This window comes from Andrena cerasifolii, chromosome 7 (assembly GCF_050908995.1).
Source record: "Andrena cerasifolii isolate SP2316 chromosome 7, iyAndCera1_principal, whole genome shotgun sequence".
Lineage (NCBI taxonomy): Eukaryota > Metazoa > Arthropoda > Insecta > Hymenoptera > Andrenidae > Andrena > Andrena cerasifolii.
Window position 1 is genome coordinate 4294484 of NC_135124.1, and position 19732 is coordinate 4314215.

General features: G+C 42.1%; 2 protein-coding genes across 7 annotated transcripts in view; both read left to right on the forward strand.

Moving 5' to 3' along the window:
- Nucleotides 1-19732, forward strand: part of Hlk (hulk) — a 50461-nt gene that overhangs the window by 19895 nt on the left and 10834 nt on the right. For 3 of the 5 annotated variants that reach the window (XM_076816976.1, XM_076816972.1, XM_076816977.1), the window contains exons 3-15: nt 1699-1839; nt 4362-4397; nt 6927-7109; nt 7401-7544; nt 7626-7808; nt 7904-8035; nt 8126-8440; nt 8546-8728; nt 9650-9781; nt 9900-10214; nt 10281-10610; nt 10694-11014; nt 11094-11276. In XM_076816976.1, coding sequence (XP_076673091.1) covers nt 1699-1839; nt 4362-4397; nt 6927-7109; nt 7401-7544; nt 7626-7808; nt 7904-8035; nt 8126-8440; nt 8546-8728; nt 9650-9781; nt 9900-10214; nt 10281-10610; nt 10694-11014; nt 11094-11276 — 2598 coding nt within the window. The remainder of the gene's footprint in view (nt 1-1698; nt 1840-4361; nt 4398-6926; nt 7110-7400; nt 7545-7625; nt 7809-7903; nt 8036-8125; nt 8441-8545; nt 8729-9649; nt 9782-9899; nt 10215-10280; nt 10611-10693; nt 11015-11093; nt 11277-19732) is intronic. The other 2 variants (XM_076816973.1, XM_076816975.1) reach the window with 1 other exon arrangement.
- Nucleotides 14388-19073, forward strand: LOC143371688 (uncharacterized). 2 transcript variants are annotated; one of them, XM_076817163.1, is made up of 4 exons: nt 14388-14816; nt 14905-15041; nt 15403-15714; nt 16860-19073. In XM_076817163.1, the coding sequence occupies exons 3-4, from the start codon at nt 15426-15428 to the stop codon at nt 16892-16894; spliced, it is 324 nt and encodes a 107-aa protein (XP_076673278.1). In that variant the 5' UTR covers nt 14388-14816; nt 14905-15041; nt 15403-15425; the 3' UTR covers nt 16895-19073. The 2 variants fall into 2 exon arrangements, with proteins under 2 accessions (XP_076673278.1, XP_076673277.1); XM_076817162.1 differs by having other exon boundaries at nt 14388-15041.

Sequence of the window (19732 nt, forward strand, 5' to 3'; positions counted from 1 at the left end):
TCAATCCTGCTACATTGTGATCATTAAAGCCCACATTTGGCAACGCAATCATGTAGATTTATTAACTCGACGGGCGGAATATCTCGAATGTCCGTCCAAGGTAAAACGGAAAAGTAGTTGGGAAACGGTTGAATTAACTTTCACCGGAACGCCGTCTGAATTTTTGTCCGATGATGTAACGACAAGTTGCATCTATTTCCATTGTACCTAATGCAACGTACCGCAATAGATAGACGTCTATTTTCGACGTCTCGGGATAGTAAACAGAAACGGCAGGAAGTCGCAATTAGACATATATTATTAACACTTTTAGTCAGCGGCGGTTTTAACAGGGCGGACGATGAGCAGTTGCCGCTTGGGCCTCCGCCCAGAAGGCCCCTAGGGCCTCATCCTTAAAAAAATTATGATTTCATTCAAACTATATTCTTTTCTGTGCTACTACACTAAGATCGTTTTTAGTAAACTACTTCTTCATTTTCCTAGAAAAATGGGCCCCTCCGGAGGGTCCCCTTGGGTCCCATTCTTAAAAAAAATTGATTTTATCCGAACTATATTTTTCTTTCAGTACTACTACCCTTAGCCCGGTTTTAGGAAACTACCTTTCCATTTTACCGAAAAAATGGGCCCTTCAGAACGTTTGCCACCTGGGCCTTTTTCCTTAAATCCGTCACTGCTTTTAGTCTTCGCGCGTCTCTGTAAAATGGTAAGTTAAGGCTTCTCTTATTTTTGCGCTGTTACTGAAACAACAGTTCTAGTTGTAGGTATACGAAGGTTTCATAGTACACTATATCTGACACATTGCGAGAATGCTAAATGTATTTTAAATAAGTAATATTATTTATTAAGAAAATGGCAATCTTGGTTGTTACTTGAAAAGCACTCAATTGTCATTTTAATGCTAAACATAATTTTAGATCCTGATGTGATAATAGAATTTCGTATAGGAGGTATGTGGAAAACGTTTTCCATTTAACTTTACTTTGAAATGATGATTTGTTACTGTAGACACGTTAACCCGGCGGGAGACGCACCCCATATTGTAACACAGGTTGTCGCTACCGGGTTAAAAATTCCCCAAAATCGAAACGTAAAAAACCACGGTTTCAGAATATTTTTTTGTTAACTTTGCAATTTTTATGTTAAAGTACAGTTTAAAAATTTATGAAATATCTTAAAATCTTTATTAACCCTTCGTGGTCACACGAGGTGTATTGTACCCCAAGAATAATTTTCGAGTTAAAATGTCGTGTCTTTACGACTCCCAAAGCGGATTTATTGCAAGAAAAAAAATATTTTAAAAAAATTAAAAATCGCTCATTTTCAACTACAAATTTTATCATATCAAAATTTACATTTCTAGAAAAAGACTATTAGACCATGATTGTATAAGTATTACGAACGTACAGTTATCACTGAAAAGTTAAAAGATTCAAAAATACGAAAATGGTAACTCAAAAAATGACGCTGGGGTACAGTGAGCTCCGCGTGACCAACTTTTGATTATAAGAAGGTGTGACCACGAAGGGTTAAAGTTCCTTAAAAAATTGTAACAAAAACTCAGTCTTCATATTTTTACAACTATCGCCTCTGTGGTAAATTTTACCCAGTCCCGCCGAGTTAAACGAACTGGTGTCGACTTGGCCAAACGACATTACCTAATTAATCTTCAAAAAAACTCATTTAAGACGTTTCTTCCAGGTGACTTGATGGACGAAGAAAATGTGCTAGACTTTTTAACGAGTTTAGAAGCAATGGATTTGCCGGATCGCATCGAAGAAGTGAACTCAAAAATCCTGGAGAAGATCGTGGAGGACACGGAATTCGTGGCCGTCCTTTTTTGTGAGTTCTTTCTCTGGTATCGCATGCGATGTTCTGTCAAAACTGTGCATCTCTTTATCACCCCCAAGTTAGACTCATTTCCACCAGGAAGAGTGTGGGAAATATAAAATCTAAGCAGCACTGGCCAGTCTTAAAAAAAAATTAGATTCGCGTTAAAATTTTGTCGAATTTACATCAACACTCTTCTCGACGGAATTAGTGATAAAGCTGTCGCTACAAAGTCGATAGCGTTGTCACGTACACGAAGAAATATTTTATTCCAGTTATGTACATAGTTTATTGTTTATCAAGGCTAAAGTACAGGGTTCTTGTTCGTTCTATCCGTGTGCATAGTAAGCAAACTTTTATTATTATTTTGTTGTCTGACTAACGTCTTTATGCGAAGCCGACAGGTGTTTGACACTGTCGGTGTACATGAGATTAACAGGGCTTTACAGAAATTTGCAGCAAACTCGGTTATATTAACAAATCTCGTTTTAAGCAATTTCTTTGTTTTTACTTTTACTCTGAGCAAGCGACGAGCGATTAATGCAATAATACTATATAGGGCGAACCACTTAATAACATTACCATCACAAGTTACTCTTTTGTTACTAACTGCAGCGTAATGTGGTGCAGAAAAATGTTACACGCGTTCAAAGAATAAATGTGATGCATTGCGAAATGCAAAAACAGCGTCTGCCATTGTTTTAAATGTAATTGTAGTATAAATATTTTTTAAAAAATTTGCAAATCTTTCTTTTGTTATTGGCACGTGTTTGAAAATTTATATCAACCAGATGTTTCCAGATTATTCACTTACTTCGTAAAATAATGTGAAATAGTACCTGCATTTAATTATTAAGGGGGTACAGGGCTATTGGACACGTGAAATCGATGGTTTATTTTTGTGTCGGATTGCTTAGGTACCAAGTAATTATTACACCTGTAATTTTCATAGTTTATTGTGAACGCGTTTCTGAGTAATTACCAAAGAAAAAATTGTCGGAATGTTCAAAATTGTCGACATTATTAAGCGCTGAAGATGGTCCTGCGTGGCGCACCAATCGTCTGAAAGCAAAACGCTTTGAGGTGAGTAATTTCTGCACCAAAATCTAAAACATGGAATTTGACTGGCGAATTTAAACGAAAATTGTGAAAGTTACACACGAATCAGTGTTTTCCACACAGTTTCACGGAAGAAAATCGTCTTTGAACGTCTTTAAATGTTTATAAAATTTTTTACAAACATCCAATGTTGATGCGGAAATTCCATGTTTTGGAGAATGGAATTCTACACCTCCAGTTAAAATTTCAAGTGAAAATATTCATTCGTTCAAAAGTTATGATGTACACCGTAATGTACGGTGCTTAAAAGTTAAGTCGCCTACTCGGCGGTGCACTCAGTTACATTCAGCGCTATAATTTCCGTAATTGTTCGAATTTCGTCAAGAAACTTTGTTGTAAATGTTCACAAAGGATGGCACTTTCAGAATTAATAATAAAAAAATCGATTTTTCGAGATTTCAGTAGTCCTGTACACCCTTAAACGGCAACCAACGAATTGCGGATTGAATTGGTTTGATTAAATTAACAAAGTACAACAATTACGTTTTTCAGAACGTAAACTTTTCTAGAACTACCTAAAAATTACAAGATTTGGTATTTATTTTGTATTTACTATAATCTTTTCTACATTTTATATGAAATCACATAAGTATTATTTAAAAAAAAAAATTATGGATCTCCACATCGAAAATGCTTTTATGCAACAAGTCAGTTTGGAAACTTATGCGAATAACTTCCTCCCCGATCACTTTTTAATGCAACAAATAGCCAAAGAGTATTTTGGTGACACTAAATAATAGCAGTAAGTGGTTCCCCGTGTACATAATGAAAAAAATTCAGATTCATTTTAATAAACGTTGTAAATATTTTTATCTCTTTTCGATGCCACAAACTCACAAACTACGTACATGCTACACGCCTCCAATCCAGCCTCACTGCTCTGTGTTAATTGAGATGCGAAGAAAAATTTTAATTTCAAACGAAGAAAATGTTTCGCCAAAATTTTCCTTCGTTCGTCTTCCTTCCATCAATTCCCACCAATTATCCTGTTAGTTTTCGTCTCTTCTCCATTGACTGTGAAAATTTGTCGTTGTCCGTTGTGGGAAATTAGCGGGCCGCAAAGTAGATTGGTCACAACATGAAACGAGGGATTCAGAGAAAAGCTGGACCAACCCACATTTTTTTACGCAATTGCGTTGCTAGCAACAATGTATTCCAACAGGCTGTACAAATCAAATAAAAAAAATAAAAAAAAATTTCAATATGGGTTAGTCCGATTTTGCTCTCAATGCCTGAAATCTACTCTGCAAACTTGAGAAATATCGTGCCCAAGTTTCCACGACTTTCGAATCTCCTTGTGCTCTTTCAAATAAGTAATTCAAAAGACTCTGTCCACTTTGCGATTCGATCACTTACAACATACTTGTAAATAATACATATATGTGAAACGTTCTTGTGTGTGTTGGTATGGATAGGTCCTGATACGCAGCGGTGTGCTGGCGCCGGTTCTAGTAAGTACACATTTAAAAGAAATCAATGTTCTAAATGTCATATAGCTTTTATTTCCAACGCTTGTACACATACCTACCACGATGTGCGGACTGGAATGTTTAAGAAGACAAAAGAAATTAAGCTTGCGGGTTTTTAAAAAATTCATTATGAATGTGTAGATATTTGTTGGTAGATGACCAACCAGAAGTTATCCATCCCCTTTAACTTATAAGAGGTTTACTTGTGTGGATGTACATTAGGGTGGTTCTTATTTTCGACTTTTGAATTTTCTTCGGGGCACGCTCCAGAATAGTTCCAAATAATTTTAAAAAAATCCGTGCAAAGTTTGAACTCGATCGTATAAAGGGAAAGGGTAATATTCTCCAAGTTATTGATTAAATAAAAAAATAGGTCAAACAAAAGTTGTAGATCCGGACGAGGAGCATCTTTTATGTTGTATTACTTTTTCACGTGCGACAAACGGTTTTCGAAAAAAGTACGAGAAACTAAAAAAAAAAATTCCCTCAAATTTTGAGAGTTTAAATGCTTCTAGAACAATTTTTATTTCTGAAGGCGAACAAAAAAATGGAATTTTCAGTTTCGAGGACTATTTTTTAAACATTTAAGGGGGGCATGTACCGAAATATGTGAAAAAGATAAAAAAAATCTTATTTTAAGTGTTTGATATGTCATGAATGTTTCCTGAAAATTTGGGACCGAAATTCGCAAAAATATCGAAATATGAGACTCTATATCTTCAATATTTTTGGCGAATATCGGTCCCAAATTTTCAGGAAATATTCATGACATATCAAACACTGAAAATAAGAAGAAAAAAAATTTATCTTCTTCGCATATTTCGGTGTATGCCCCCCTCCCCCCTTAAATGTTTAAAAAATAATCCTCGTAAATAAAAATTCCATTTTTTGTTCGCCTTCATAAATAAAAAGTGTTCTAGAAGCATTTAAACTTTCAAAATTTAAGGAAAAAAAGTTTTTTTTAGCTTTTCCGACTTTTTTCAAAAACCGATTGTCGCACGAGAAAAAGTAATAGAACATAAAAGATGCTCCTTGTCCGGATCTACAACTTTTGTTCGACCTATTTTTTTATTTAATCAATAACTTGGAGGATATTATATAAAATCGACTTCGCGAGCTGTTAAATAATGATTGAAACGTTTAAGGCCCCAAGGGCACCCTTTCCCGTTATCCGATCGAGCTCAAACTTTACACTGATTTTTTTTTAATTATTCGCAACTATTCTGGAGGGTGCCCCGAAGAAAATCTTGAAAAAAAATTTTACCAAGAGTAAATAAGAGCCACCCTACTGTACATTTGTCCAATATGGTGGTTCCTTTTAGTTTTCTTGAACAATCTGATTCGTACGTCGACACTCAGCTGTATGCTCCCTTATACGTATGTACATACCCTCCCAATACACGTACTTAACAATGAACCAGTACCTGTTTTAATTGACACCTGTGCACATTGCATCGCTTGCAGCGGTTGTCTCTGTTTCTGTCTGCCATAATAGAGGGAATCAGAATCCAGAGGGAAAAAGGTGACAAGGAAGCAAGAAGAGTCTTTCGCATATCTATATTTCATCGATCTTACACATATGATGGATTCCCATGGAATTTGTATGAAACGAGTTACCAAGCATTTTCGATTGAATTAGTAATTGAAGTACCTTCGGCTGCTCGTTAATAAATTCTATCTGGGGAACGTGGAGCAGCGCCGGCAGCAAATGAGTGGGAATGGATTCGTAAGGGATTTTCAATTGGAATGGGTAGAAGGGGGTCCCACGTTGCCCAGCTGGAAGTATTAAGCAAGGAAGAGAACTATTCAATTACTAATTCCGTGTCGTGTGTGCATTGAAAGATATCATGATGTAGATCTTAGTATATGCATTATTGTGTATATTCCCTAGAGTAGAGTAAATGTGTACTATAACCGAGAGAAAGTTTGCATACTAATCTAAAAATGTCTTCTCCTTTAGGCTTCGTGACTTTTCTCATAGACCGAAAACATGTAGGAAAGAATGTGAAATAATGGTATTCAATTAATTGGCAAGAAAATTTGTCGAACTAATCTCGATCTCAAATATGAAGGAACCCGTTTTCGCGCATGCAGACAGAGCTCATTGGCTCCGAAAAAGCGTTGGTGGGGGTGCAGCCAATAGTGGCTTCTCCCGGCGCCAATGAGCGTCAACCTGCGCAGAACCGGTCTAAACTCGTCGGCTCGCAGGTTCCTTCACATTTGAGACCGAGTATAAATGAAAACAGTTCGATTTGAATTCAATGTATCGATATTCTTACGATATCTCTGCGACCCTTTACTGTTTTATTAATCTTCTATTCTATTACACGTCTGTGCGAAGATATCGGCCGGAATTTTCTACAATTGTGAAATGCAATAGTTTCAGAACATAGTAAAAGAGAGAAATGGAAAGTTAACCCAGTTTGGCTCGAAATTACCCAACTCGATCTTTCAGTTCTAATGCGAAAAGCGATGCCCCGATAACATTGTTTCTTATTTCAAATGGGACAGACAAGCCAGACTGCAAAAAGTGTCTGAAGGCCCTTCAAGAATTGGAGAACATCGACGACGAGGCCGACCAATTGGGTATCGGTTTCGTGAAGATCGCGGATGAGCAGCTCGCGGATGAGTACAATCTGGGCCCACTTCCAGTTTTGGTCTATTATAGGCACCAAATTCCTATCATTTATGAGCGTAAGCATTACTAACTGTAGAACAAGCCATGCCTTACAACTTGAATAACCCGCAAAGATTCTACGAAGCTAAAGAATTCAGGAACATTGACAATTAAGTATGGGGAAATATCTCCCGATAAAGATTCCAACGCTTCCTCTTGAACTGGCGACGATAGAGTTGCGGGAAACCCAGAAATAAATTTAAATTTTACTGAATCCAAGAAAGGGATCAAACTGCTCCCAATAAAGGAGTCAGTCCTCTCCTTACCGAGCAGATCTCATTTATTACTAAATCAATAAATTCACATAGACGAGCTTAGCAGAGAAGAAGACGTCCTAGAATGGCTAATAGCGAACAAAAGCACAGGAGACGAAGAAGACGTGATCGAAGACGTGACCGCGAAGACCCTCCAAACCCTAATCGGGAACATTGACAATCTGGTCGTCCTGTTTTGTACGTAGCTTGCCTCTGATTATATCTCTTTACCTTTGTAATTTCTCTCGCATACGAACGACTCTTCTGTGGACCCTTTAGACGATCATGGTGATGAGGATTCGATGCAGGTACTGACCGAGCTAGAAAAGATCGACGACGACTGTGATAAACACGGGATCCAGTTCGTGAAGATCGATGACGAGAAAGCGGCGAAGGAGTTCGGAATCGATTCGGTCCCCGCGATCGTCTATTTTGAGAAGCAAATACCGAATGTTTACGATGGTGGGTCGAACCGTTAGGGGCGGTAACGCGAGGAAGGATTCACGTGGCAGTTTACGTTGTTGGAGATTAACTAAAATGAAATACTCTGACCGCAGGGGACGTGGAGAACGAGGATGAAATTCTAGAGTGGTTATTGTCGCAATTGGAGAAGGATGAGATCGAGGATGTCACTGATGAGATGTTGGACCGCCTGATCAAGGATGGAAAGACCCTTGCTGTGCTGTTCTGTAAGCCTTTTCCAGCTTCAATTTCACAAGTTACCGCAGATAATTGCACCTACGCTAAAGATGTTATATTAAACGTTTGAAATCCATTAGACGACAACAACGATCGTAAATCTCAAAAGATACTCAATGAGCTGGAGAATATTGACGACGAGTGCGATCAGCTGGGAGTGATTTTCGTGAAGATCGACAACGCGGAGGAAGCCAAGGAATACGGTATCGAGAAAATGCCTGGCATGCTCTACTTCGAAAAGGGAATTCCGACTTTATACGAGGGAAACCTTGAGGACGAGGAGAAGGTTCTGAAGTGGCTGGAGCAACAGAAGAAGAGCGATCAGATCGAGGACATCACCGACGAGATGCTCGACATGGTCATCGAGAAGATGCCTCACGTAGCCGTCCTCTTTTGTCAGTGACTAACTGTTCTTTTATTCGTGCATATTTCACCGCTCGAAGATTTGTATTAAGGATTGGCTTTTGCGCTGAATTAACTGTATTACTTCGTTTTCACAGACGACAAGGATCAGAAGAAGAGTCAGAAGATCCTAGCCGAGCTGGAGAACATCGACGACGACTGCGATCAGCACAACATAGCGTTTGTGAAGATTCACGATCTGGAGGAAGCCAAGGAATATGGTATTGATAACTTCCCGACATTGGTACTCTTCGAAAGAAGAATACCACATATGTACGAAGGTATTTACTCCTCAAGTACTTCATTCATTCGCAATACTCTAGTCAGCATGAATTTAGGACCACCTGGTGTGTTTTTAAATTTAAAAATACAGGTGGCAAACGACCATGAGTGAAGAGTCCTTGTAGAAAACACTGTGAGCGCTGAAATTAAAAAAAAATAAACAGAAAATATTCTACGTGCCAATGGTAAGAGTATAGTATAGCAGGGTTGACTAACTGGTCGCTCGCGAGCCACCGGGGGCACCCCCGCCTTGCTGCCACGCTGAACGGCCCCCCTCCATACCGACCAAACTCTGACGATCGCAGTCGAGTCCTCCTTCTTTCCTTCTCTTTTTCACTGTGATCGTCAGAGCCTGGGAGATATGGAGGAGGCCTTTCAGCGTGGCAGCAAAGCGGGGGTGCCCCCGGTGGCTCGCGAGCCACCAGTTAGTCAACCCTGTAGTATAGAATTTTAATACAATTTCCTTTGTAAATATGTTACCAATAGTGCTAAAAAATGGTACCGCTGGTACCACCAACGCCACTTCTGTAAAAAAATATTATATACTAAAGCATATTTAGAAATAAAAACAAATCAAATTTCGCAGATACTTTAAAGCCAGGGAAGATTTTCCTGTGACCTGGAAAATTTGATTTTTGGGACTTACAGTGTTTTCGGCAGGAACTCTTCAATTATTGCCTACCTGAACGTAAAACCACTTGCACACAAACTATTGAATGTTACCTACACCATAACAAAGAATTTCTTATCGTCGATAGTGTATTTTAAGAATTCATAGTGTTTTCTTTGAACACGCTAAACAATAAGGAATTTTGCGTACCGATTAATCCCGGAATAAGAGAATAGTCGTTTAAAAGTAGTGAATTTCGAAAGTAAAGCTGGTCGAATGAAGTAAAATGACAGAAGATCGAATTTCGCAGGCGACCTGATGAACGAGGATCAGTTGCTTGGTTGGCTACTGCATCAGAAGAAGCACACCGAGATACCCGAAGTGACAGACGAGATGATGGAGAAGCTGATTGAGACCGCACCGTACTTGGCAGTCCTGTTTTGTAAGCGATCGATTCGTCTTTCTACCTCCTTTTAGCATTCTTCCACTGTTACTGGTTAGGTAGGTGCTGTTGATCCCGAGCCAGCGAAAACGAGTCACGAATTCATCTGTTTCCGCAGACGACAAGGACGACAAGCAGGATATACGTATCCTGAACGAGCTGGAGAACATCGACGACGAGCTGGAGAAAGAGGGCATCGTCATCGTTCGAATGGACAATGACGCCGAGGCGAAGGAGTACGGTATCGATCATCTTCCAACATTGGTGTACTTCGAGAACAAGATCCCAGCCATTTACGAGGGAGATCTTCTGAACGAGGACGAAGTTCTTGAATGGCTCGTCGAACAGAAGAACACCGCCACCATCGAGGAAGTCACAGACGAGATCTTGACGGATCTGATCGAAGAACACGAATACGTTGTCGCGTACTTCAGTAAGTATGTTCTTCAGCACGTTCCCATCTATTATTGCCCACACTAATCCCAACTTTGTCTGCCAGGCGGAGATTGCGACGACGGGGACGATTGTGACAAGGTACTCCAAGAACTGGAGAACATTGACGACGAGCTAGACGAGACGGGGATCATCTTTGTTACCACAGAAGATACTGGATTCGCGAAGAAACACGGGATCAAAACCTTCCCCACGTTGGCCTTCTTCAGGAACAAAGACCCTCTGATTTACAAGGGTGACATCGAGGACGAGGATGAAGTACTGTCATGGATCACTGATGAAAATACTCTCGAAATTCCAGGGAAGATAGAGGAAGTTAATGGCAAAATGCTGGAGAATATACTTGAAGAAAACGATTACATCGTCGTCTTCTTTTGTGAGTATCCGCGCGCCGCGCATCCGTCATCGTTGGTTGTAAAGGATTGTTAACCGATTCTGTTTCGACTTTCCCGATTACAGACAAAGAGGGTGACAAGAAGAGCCAGAAGATTCTGCAGGAGCTGGAAAACATCGACGACGAATGCGAAGAGAAGGACATTGATTTCGTAAAAATTTCAGACGAAGGGATCGAGAAAGAATACGATCTACCTGGCCTACCAGCATTGGCCTTCTACAGACACAAATTCCGCCAGGTCTATACTGGTGACATGATGCACGAGGAGGCGATCTTGGAATGGATCCTGGAGCTTCGTACCCAAACCCCGGACGTGATTGAAAGCGTCGACAGGAAGACGCTGCAGGTGCTTATCAACGACGTCGAACATCTTGCTGTATTCTTTTGTAAGTCTATCTTAAAAGTGCAATGTTAAATTCAGTTGGACGTCCAAGTAGCTCCCTCATGATAAATATTTTTTGACAGACGATGATAAATGCGAGGCGTGCCCAGAAATTCTCGAAGAGCTAGAAACCATTGACGACGACACCGACAAACACGGTATTCAATTCGTTAAGTCGAACGATGCAAAGTTAGCTGCCGAAATCGGCGTGTTCTCATTCCCGGCTCTCGTTTATTACGAGACTGGCGTCCCCATCATGTACGACGGTAAGTCTCGAATGCTTCTTCCTTGGCTTGCTCGACCACGATCAAGACCCGCGTTCCTTTGGTTAAAAAGTCTTTGTTCCTTTGCGTAAAATATTTTCATGCGCGTTCCTTAATCACACCCAGCCATCGAGGGAAACAAAGACTGTAGATATGTCTACTATAATTCCTTTCAGAAATCTTCCTTTCTACATTGTTCTTCTTTCATGTATAGCTTCGATTACGACGCGAGAATTAGTTCCAGATGTCATTGCGAAAAGGTTGGCAAGCAAGAATGAAATTCGTAAACTGACTTATTAACTAACAAAGACTTGTCTCATTACACCCATTTTCACTTCATGCGGTAGAGTTCATATACTTGCTTCAGACATATAATGTGTAGAGAACATCACGCGCATATATCAGAGCCCTGCAACGGGCGGGTGTATCGCGGGTCAACCCGCCCGTTACCCGGCTGTCTTTCGACTCACCCGACCCACCCGTACCCGCAGCGGATGAGTCGGGTTCGCATTGATTTCTATCCGCCCGAGGCGCCCGAGACTCACGAAGCAGTCACGGGTTATGTCATCACCTCGCTTATACAACAGTCCCAGCCGTCTCGGGCGGATAGAAATCAAAGATAACCCGACTCATCCGCCGCGGGTATCGCAGGTTGGTGAGAGTTCGGTTCCGGGCGGTTTGGGCGCATCAGGATACAGTCGGGTGACGGGCGGATCAAACCCGCCCGTTGCAGGGCTCTGGCATACATATAAAAGCGTCTTCGAGGACACTTAGGGAATAGAAAATAACGAGTTAAAAGGAAGAACAACGGGCCACCTTTCCCTGAGGAATCCCGCCACCAAAACCTGGCTCACCCCGAACATTTAACACCCGTACTGACTATGTGATCTTGGTACACCAGGCAACTGAGCTGATCCTGATATGCGTGTGTGCCTTTTGTAGGTAATCTTAAGAACGAGGAGAGAGTTCTGGAATGGCTAATCGAACAGAAAAGTAAGGAGATTTCTAGGATGATGATTATTATTACCGGTGTACTGTTCTTTGTGACGTTAATCTCGGTCGTGACCATACCACCGGGCTACGAGTACAATACTCGTGCCGTGGTGATCACCCCGATCACTCTGCCGCAACCGCGATCCCCGTGATCGCGTATCAACTGCAAAACACACGATAACACTCTCTCGATTGCTATCGCTTCCTTTTTTTTTTTTGTACACATAGACACATTGGATATCGGTCGGTGTAAATTACACGAGGATCGGTGGTGAACGAAAATCAAATGAAATGTTGCTCGATTCGACTCATACGAGAAAAGGAAAAAAAAAGAAAGATCTCACAAAGCTCGGTGAAGAACGTTCATGATCTAGCTTTTAATATGCGCGCGCGCAATATCGCACTGGCCACTGACCCGTTCACACTGCATTTAAAACACGTCATGCGAGCTTTCATTTTCTTTGGCTCCCTTTCTCTCTCTATCTCTCTCTTTTTTTTTTGTATCTCTCTTTTTTCTTACTTTTTTACTGTCACCACACGCTATTATACAGCTACCTCAATACAATAATACAGTACTCTACGGCAACTTAGATCGTTTATTTCTCGCGGATAGTACGGTGATTCAGTTCCCGCGTGATAAAACATGTAACGGAAATATGTCGATTGCAGAGCGTATAGCTACTACCATTTTAACGAACTGAAGATTGATAAAGCTTCCTCTCTTTATCGCTACCGACCGCGGTGTTTTTCACGATTTTTTTGCTGGAAGATCTTTCTTTCGTCGCGTTCCGCGTGCAAGTTCAATCGGGAGCCAATCATTGAACGTGCAGGAAGATCGAAGAAACATAAGGGACTGCTTTTTTTGAAGAAACTTCAGTAAACCGTGTACACCATACGGGCACATCCTTGAGCAATGAAGCGCAAAGATTATACTTAGATTAGCATGAAAAAAGCTGCCCTTAGCTTTCCATTTCGTTTTGCTGCACGCAAGATTGCTGGCGACAGAACGATTTTAAATGAAACAAATCTCGCGGGTGTGTAATTCGAAAAATGTGCACGACTTCGTGTTCCTTTCCATTCATACGGAATTAAATACCTATACATATGTTAAATATACGTATTGGGGTTATCCATATGGGAGCGATATCGATAACAATTCGTACGTGTTCATTGTGTTGCGTCAATAATACATCCATTCTAAAAAAAAAAACAAATAAACGCATGCTATCCTTTGGACCGAGGCCGAATCGATCACAAAAAACGTAGGTACACGCTCTCATTTCCGGTCGCGCTAAGTATTACCCGATAACCCTGTTAATACGCAGGTGATGATGATGATGATGATGATGATGAGGAGGATGACGATGATGATGACGATGATAATGATGATGATGATGACGATGATGATGATGATGATGACGATGATGATAGTGGTAGTGATGATGATGATGATGATGATGATAATGATGATGATGATGATGATGATGATGATGACGACGATGACGACGATGACGACGATGATGACGATGACGACGACGATGATGATGATGATGGGACCCGAAAGAAACATAAGAATTTGAACAAATCACTGAAGAAAATCCTGGACAAAGGTAAAGGTCGGATGTCAACCCCAGGAGACCGAAGAGGAGTTCACGTGAGAGATCGAAGTGTGACGGGCTTTATGTTGCGCAAGAACGAGAAAACAAAGCAATAATACCACAATGACATCCCCGCAGAAACAAGCGTAGAAATGTGTATACCAGTAGAACGATTCGGATTGATTGTAATAAGTTATCCAAATGAAACGTAGCCGCCCATTCACCGATCTCGGTCGAGTTGGAGGCCGTAGGGCGCACCTGCATGACAATTAATTTCTTTTTCTTCTTTCCCCGACTCACAATGTGCAACACATCCAGCCTGGCTCCTTCTCCACTTATCGTCGACCCCTCTTCTCTTGTATTTGCCCCGTTCTCACAGTTTGCATGCCAGCCTAGTGATACCCCCTCCCCGGTGGAGCTACGTGACCAACTCGTCACATTCCAGGAATGCAGTTCGTTGTCTCCGTTTCGTATAATACGTGAACGTTTATCTATACGGCTACCGAGTTCTCGTTGCTGGTAGTTGAGCCTTCTCTTCTTTTTTTCTTCTCTTTCTTTGACACGGAGGTAAGTAAACTCGTCGCACTCGTCTCGCGTCCGTTCGATTTCCACGAAATGACGATACTGCAAACGCGATGGTACGTAGCTCCAGCAGGTTTCGACCGCACTTTTGCCCAAATAATAACAACGTTTTCTCCAAAGCGAGCCGATGGTTCCTGTTGTAGTTGACAGCTGTCGTCTGCAGCGAGTTCCGAGTCGAAGAGAATCGGACTAGCCTCCGCTTGAAAAAAAAAAAAGAAAGATAAAAGCGGCGGGCACGTAACGGGAGGGATTCGTTCGGAATGTTCTCGCGACCGCTGGCGCGGTGTAACGTATCAGGAAGTTGCGACTCGCATAATTCTACTATAAACTCTTGCCGTGTTTAATATCGATTAACTAGAATCAAGAGAAGGTAATTATCTATGGTTAAGGTAATCTCTACTTCGCGTCGTAACAATGATTTCGCCTCTACTTTCAACGGGATACGATAAAGGTTTCAGCGGAGGCTGGTCCGCGCTAAAATGCCTGGCGTAAAAGAGTCGTCGACTCGCCGTGAGATATTCTCGTCTGTTAAAAACATGCACGTTTGGCTTTTGCTGCGCAATTGGGGTTGGAGTGAAACATTCTCTCTGCACAAGTAACGTCAAACTCTCACGAGTCAATCTATTTTATCTCTATCTCTCTCTTTCTCTCTCTCTCTATCTCTTTCAATTCTGTGTTTCTCTTTTTCTCTCTGCCTGTCTCTCACTGTTTTTTTTCTTTCTCTTCTGTCACTTTTAAACTCTTCTCTCTCTCTGTTTCTCTATTTCCACCCGTTCTCCTCTCAACTATATCTCTTCTGTCTCTCTTTCTATCTTTTCTGACTTCACTTCGAACCACCCTCACTTCCATTGACTCGTGATGAGATGAATAAATCAGCCGTAGGCTAGCCAATTCTCTCTCTTTCTCTTTATCTGAATCTCTCTGTATCTGACTCGTTGTATATTTGCTTACTGCAGGCGACGGCTGTTTCTACATCGGCATGGGAGGTAAAAGCGCGAAACCCAAGATTCCCTCCTATGAGCCCTACCAGTGCTGTCCTGCCAAGGTCGCCCACGGCACCAAGGTCGCCAAGGCCACGAAACTCAGTCCGCCGATCAAGGACAAGGGCAAAGTCTATGGCTCTGCGAAGTCGGACAAGCTGGGACTGGCAGCCCTGAAGCCGATAAACAAGCTCACGGCAAAGGACAGCAGAAAGACCGCGACGGTGTCATCGAGCGTTAGCAAAACCGGCAGCGACCAGAAGGCTAAGAGGGGATTCTTTGGAAGCGGTAAATATCTCAACTGGCTGTGGTAATTGCGGAGTTAAATCACTGCCCATGCGCAACACGGACAACGATGCGCGACCGATCGCTCAGCCCAGCGGAGGATCAAACCGGAGGTAAACCACCCCCTCGGTTGTCGAGAGAGGGCTTGAACTGTCGGAGGGATGTTTTCTTACCATTCTGGGATGCGGAAAGTATCATCGGTATATGGGATCGATCTGCTTCTCTCTAGTGTTAGAAAATCTTGAGAAAAGATGCGCCACGATGCTGATTGCGAGAGATCGATGTAGAGGGCAGTGTGATCGCGCGGAACGGTGGGCAGTGATTTAATCAGCATTCTAGGGAAGATATAGAAGGTTAGTCGTAAAGCCAATAACAGCCGATCTCAAGAGGGGCTGGAGAACAGATGAATGAGAAAATTCGGCCGGCTTCGTAAAACCGTCTTCGTATCTCGAATACAGGTGTGTCGCGCGGTCCATGAAGAGAATCACAAGCCGCAAGTTCTGGATGAGCAAGACGATCCGAGACACGTGCTATGGAAACCGGTGGCTGGGTCCTCGGATTCCTCGGAATCGTCCGGATAACTGTTTCGCGAGACTCTAGCTTATAACATGCTCGATCGAGCTTTGTAAATGTGATCGAGCGTTCGCGCCGGAAATACGTAACTATTAAACTACTTGACGGGGCTATAATCAAAGCTAATCGTTCCTACTGAAGTAACTAAAGTCGAATATCTTTCTACTCAGAGACACTTGCGTCGTTTTCAACGTCCTGCAGAAATGGAACCCAAAAAATGTCCTCATTTGCAAAAACTTTTATTCGTGTCCTCGAGACTCTGCGCGCATTCAAGGTCGAAAAATTTTATAGCTCCGTCAGAAAATCTACCAACTCCCCCTCCTAATCCCTACTACAATGTGTGTATCTATCCAAGAACCTTGTAATCGTCGATCGAATCCGTTAATAATTAAACGTTGCACGGCGCGATTCACCGCACTGTACCGCCCGCTCAGAAGAAAGGGGAGAAAGTACCGTGCAAGTCAAGAGCGTAACTAACGATGTAAAAAAAAAAAAGCCGCGATGAGAAAGGATTGTGAAGATCCAGTTTTTCTATCTCTCACTGAGAATTGGGTCGGGGTTGTGGCCTGTTGCAGTTGTGGCCGGGCTTCCGTACATCATGAAAGTCTAATTGAGCAGAAGCCACATGAGCTGGAGGTGAAGGACGAAATGGAAGAATAGAGAAACTGATGAATCGAAATCGAGAAGAACGAAAGCTATATGTCAAGGCGGAACCAACCGACTGATAAACCGAAGAAGAAAAGAACTGAAGGAAAAGCTTCGTTCGTCGAATGATTATGTTCCTGAGCTCATTGTATCATCGTCATTCATCGTAGTCGATATCGAAGCATCATCATCATCGACGCATAATCATCTTTCTCCTCCACGTTCACCGTCACCGAATCTAATCTCGCGAAGACGGGGAGGCGCCCCGCTCCCCTATCATTTCACCTTACCGCATCTATTATACGAAGTTCTGTTTGTTCTTTTTTTTTCGTTAAACACGCTCCAAATAATGTCATGTGAAGTAGTTGCCGAATCCTCCTCAGAGTTCTTTTGTAAAACGTAAACTAAGCGGACCTGCGAATTCGTACAGCATTATTATCGCGTGTCACGTTCGAATGTCCTGCGCAACTGACTCAGAAGAGTCTCCTATTTCCGCGAGGCATCGCGTCGACGTCTGATTTGTCCACTAGCCGCCAGTTAGCTTAAAATATAATCAGTTCACATGCATTTCTGTGTGAATCTAAGAATGCGGTCGCTCGGCGACCGAAAGCCGTTCATCCATTTATTTTGTGCACCGTTAACCTTTTGTTGTTAACGTCGTGACGACAAGATACCGCCGTTCCATTGCATTTCATCGGTAACGCGCCCGGGAGACGTACATACCCACCTATAGGCGTGGAACTTTCCGGGAGGACTTTGCTTGCTGGCAATAAGAGGATGACGTAGCTGTTACCGAACGTTCTGTAGTGATCTACCTAGATTTCGCGGTATAGGTTGTGGCGACGGACACTTTCGAAGAGTTCATTACTTTCAACTGGCAGCCTTAACCCTGGAGCGCAACGGTAGCTCTTCTATCCTACAGGGGACGTAGCGGGTGAACCTTGCGGTGTTGTGCAATCCCGTGGCCCGCTTTAGAACGTCAGGCACCTGTGTCACCCGTTAAGTGAGATTCCAGGGTTAAAGCAAATGGGTTCTTGCCTATAATTCCTTAGCCGATCTGCAGATCTCTCAGAGTATGTTTATGTCGAGTTCAACACGAGCAAAGTAGGCTTGTAGCCGCGTGGCGATCGCGATGATCGTGATTGATTGGAATAAATGATTATGTTTCTTACTTCTGTCCGAATAATTCGAGGTCAGGCCTAACTTTTGCTTGATTTCAGACTGTGTGCTTTGCGAAGAATCTAACCGCCCATGCCCCGTGTAAGAGACATAGAATAGAAAAAGATTCAATTTCTACTCCATAGATTATGCAGCACAACACCCTCGTTTGTATACGGAGTAATTAATCTCCTACAGAGCACAGCACGAAACATATGTCCATGTCGATACACGGTGCTGTGCTCTCTCCTACTGCTACTTTCATCGTGGCAACGATATAAACATACCCTCAATTCCTCAACAGTAATACGTCGAGGAACACGTGCGTTTCTTATCACGCTAGCTATCACTAATCGCTTTAACGCTTACTGGGCCTCACGCGCCAGCATTGAAAACGAAACAATCGAGAACTCTTGTTTTTCTTATTTCTTTCGAGACGGCCCCCCCGGTCTACGCGGGCCCGACGAAGGGGAAAGAAATCAGAAACGCTCACCTATTTATTTATTTATTTATTTATACGAATACTTTATTTGTTGGTTTCTGTACTCGTTATACATACTGTTTCACCACTGAATGCCGATAATCTGTACGAACTACGTAGGTGCAGGGCAACTTGCCGCTGGCACTGTACTCCTGTCATGATCACCAAGATTTAGGCGCGGTAATTAACTGACAGTAACGAATAAAAACGTCACGTTGCTAGCGACACCTAGGAATAAGACCTAGACCTTAGATGCCTGTGTGCAGGGACATTTCGCAGAGATTTTCGAAGAGCATACTGACAATCTCGCGAGCCAGTTTGTTAAGTAACAAGACGGACTTAATTATCGCGCTGTGTCTGTGATCTGGATTATCCGGCATGATTTTATTATTGATCGTAAACGTTTGCGCACTTTGCCGACATAAGCCGCCGTACGGCATCCTCGTTAATCGCATAAGAGCAACATGTACGATAATAAACTCGATAATAAATATGTTTCCTAGTATCAATTAGTATCCTTTTGTACTTGCTTCGCCCGTTTCTGCTAATGGTAGATGTCGAGTTCCCTCGTATCGCCTGTAATTTCTCCAAACATACGCAGAGCTCGACGACAGAGATCATGTCCCCAACAATACTGGTCCACTAATAAAAAAATAATGCTTCATTCTCTTCATACTTCAGTTGCACTCTTAGTAAATCCCGAATCAAGCTAATTGGACGTTTATTAAAAAATCTACTTTAGCATTTTGCTGCGAAACGTTGCTTGCACTTGAAGAACACTTTTCACGACACTCGAATCGCACAGTCGTGCTCGGAGTATAATTCTCAGCAACTTACAACGCTGCTGTTTGCGTAGAAAAGATGGGAGACGCTTCCCAAAGTCGGTCTTCGAAGTTTGCGGTAGTGGTATGATTTCTCTGGTCTATACGACGGCGTAAGTGACCTATGATTTATCTATAAACAGGCAAGTGACAGTTTATAGATAGTTCAGACACTTCTTTTGCGACTTCTTGCTTGGATTACTGCGCGATGCACCCCGTTGCAGCAGGGTAAGTCTCCTTCAGGATCCAGAAATCTCCGAGGTTTATTCAATGTTCAGAACGAAACGTATAGCCATTCCAGATCATTTGCGAATGAATCTTATTTAATAAGCAATGCTAACGA

What these genes read in the sequence shown, in the direction of transcription:
- LOC143371688 (XM_076817162.1), top strand. Translation starts at nt 15,426, where the DNA reads ATGGGAGGTAAAAGCGCGAAACCCAAGATTCCCTCCTATGAGCCCTAC. An exon ending in GAGGGGATTCTTTGGAAGCG is followed by an intron (nt 15,715 to 16,859) that starts GTAAATATCTCA and finishes GGCCTGTTGCAG; the next exon opens with TTGTGGCCGGGCTTCCGTAC.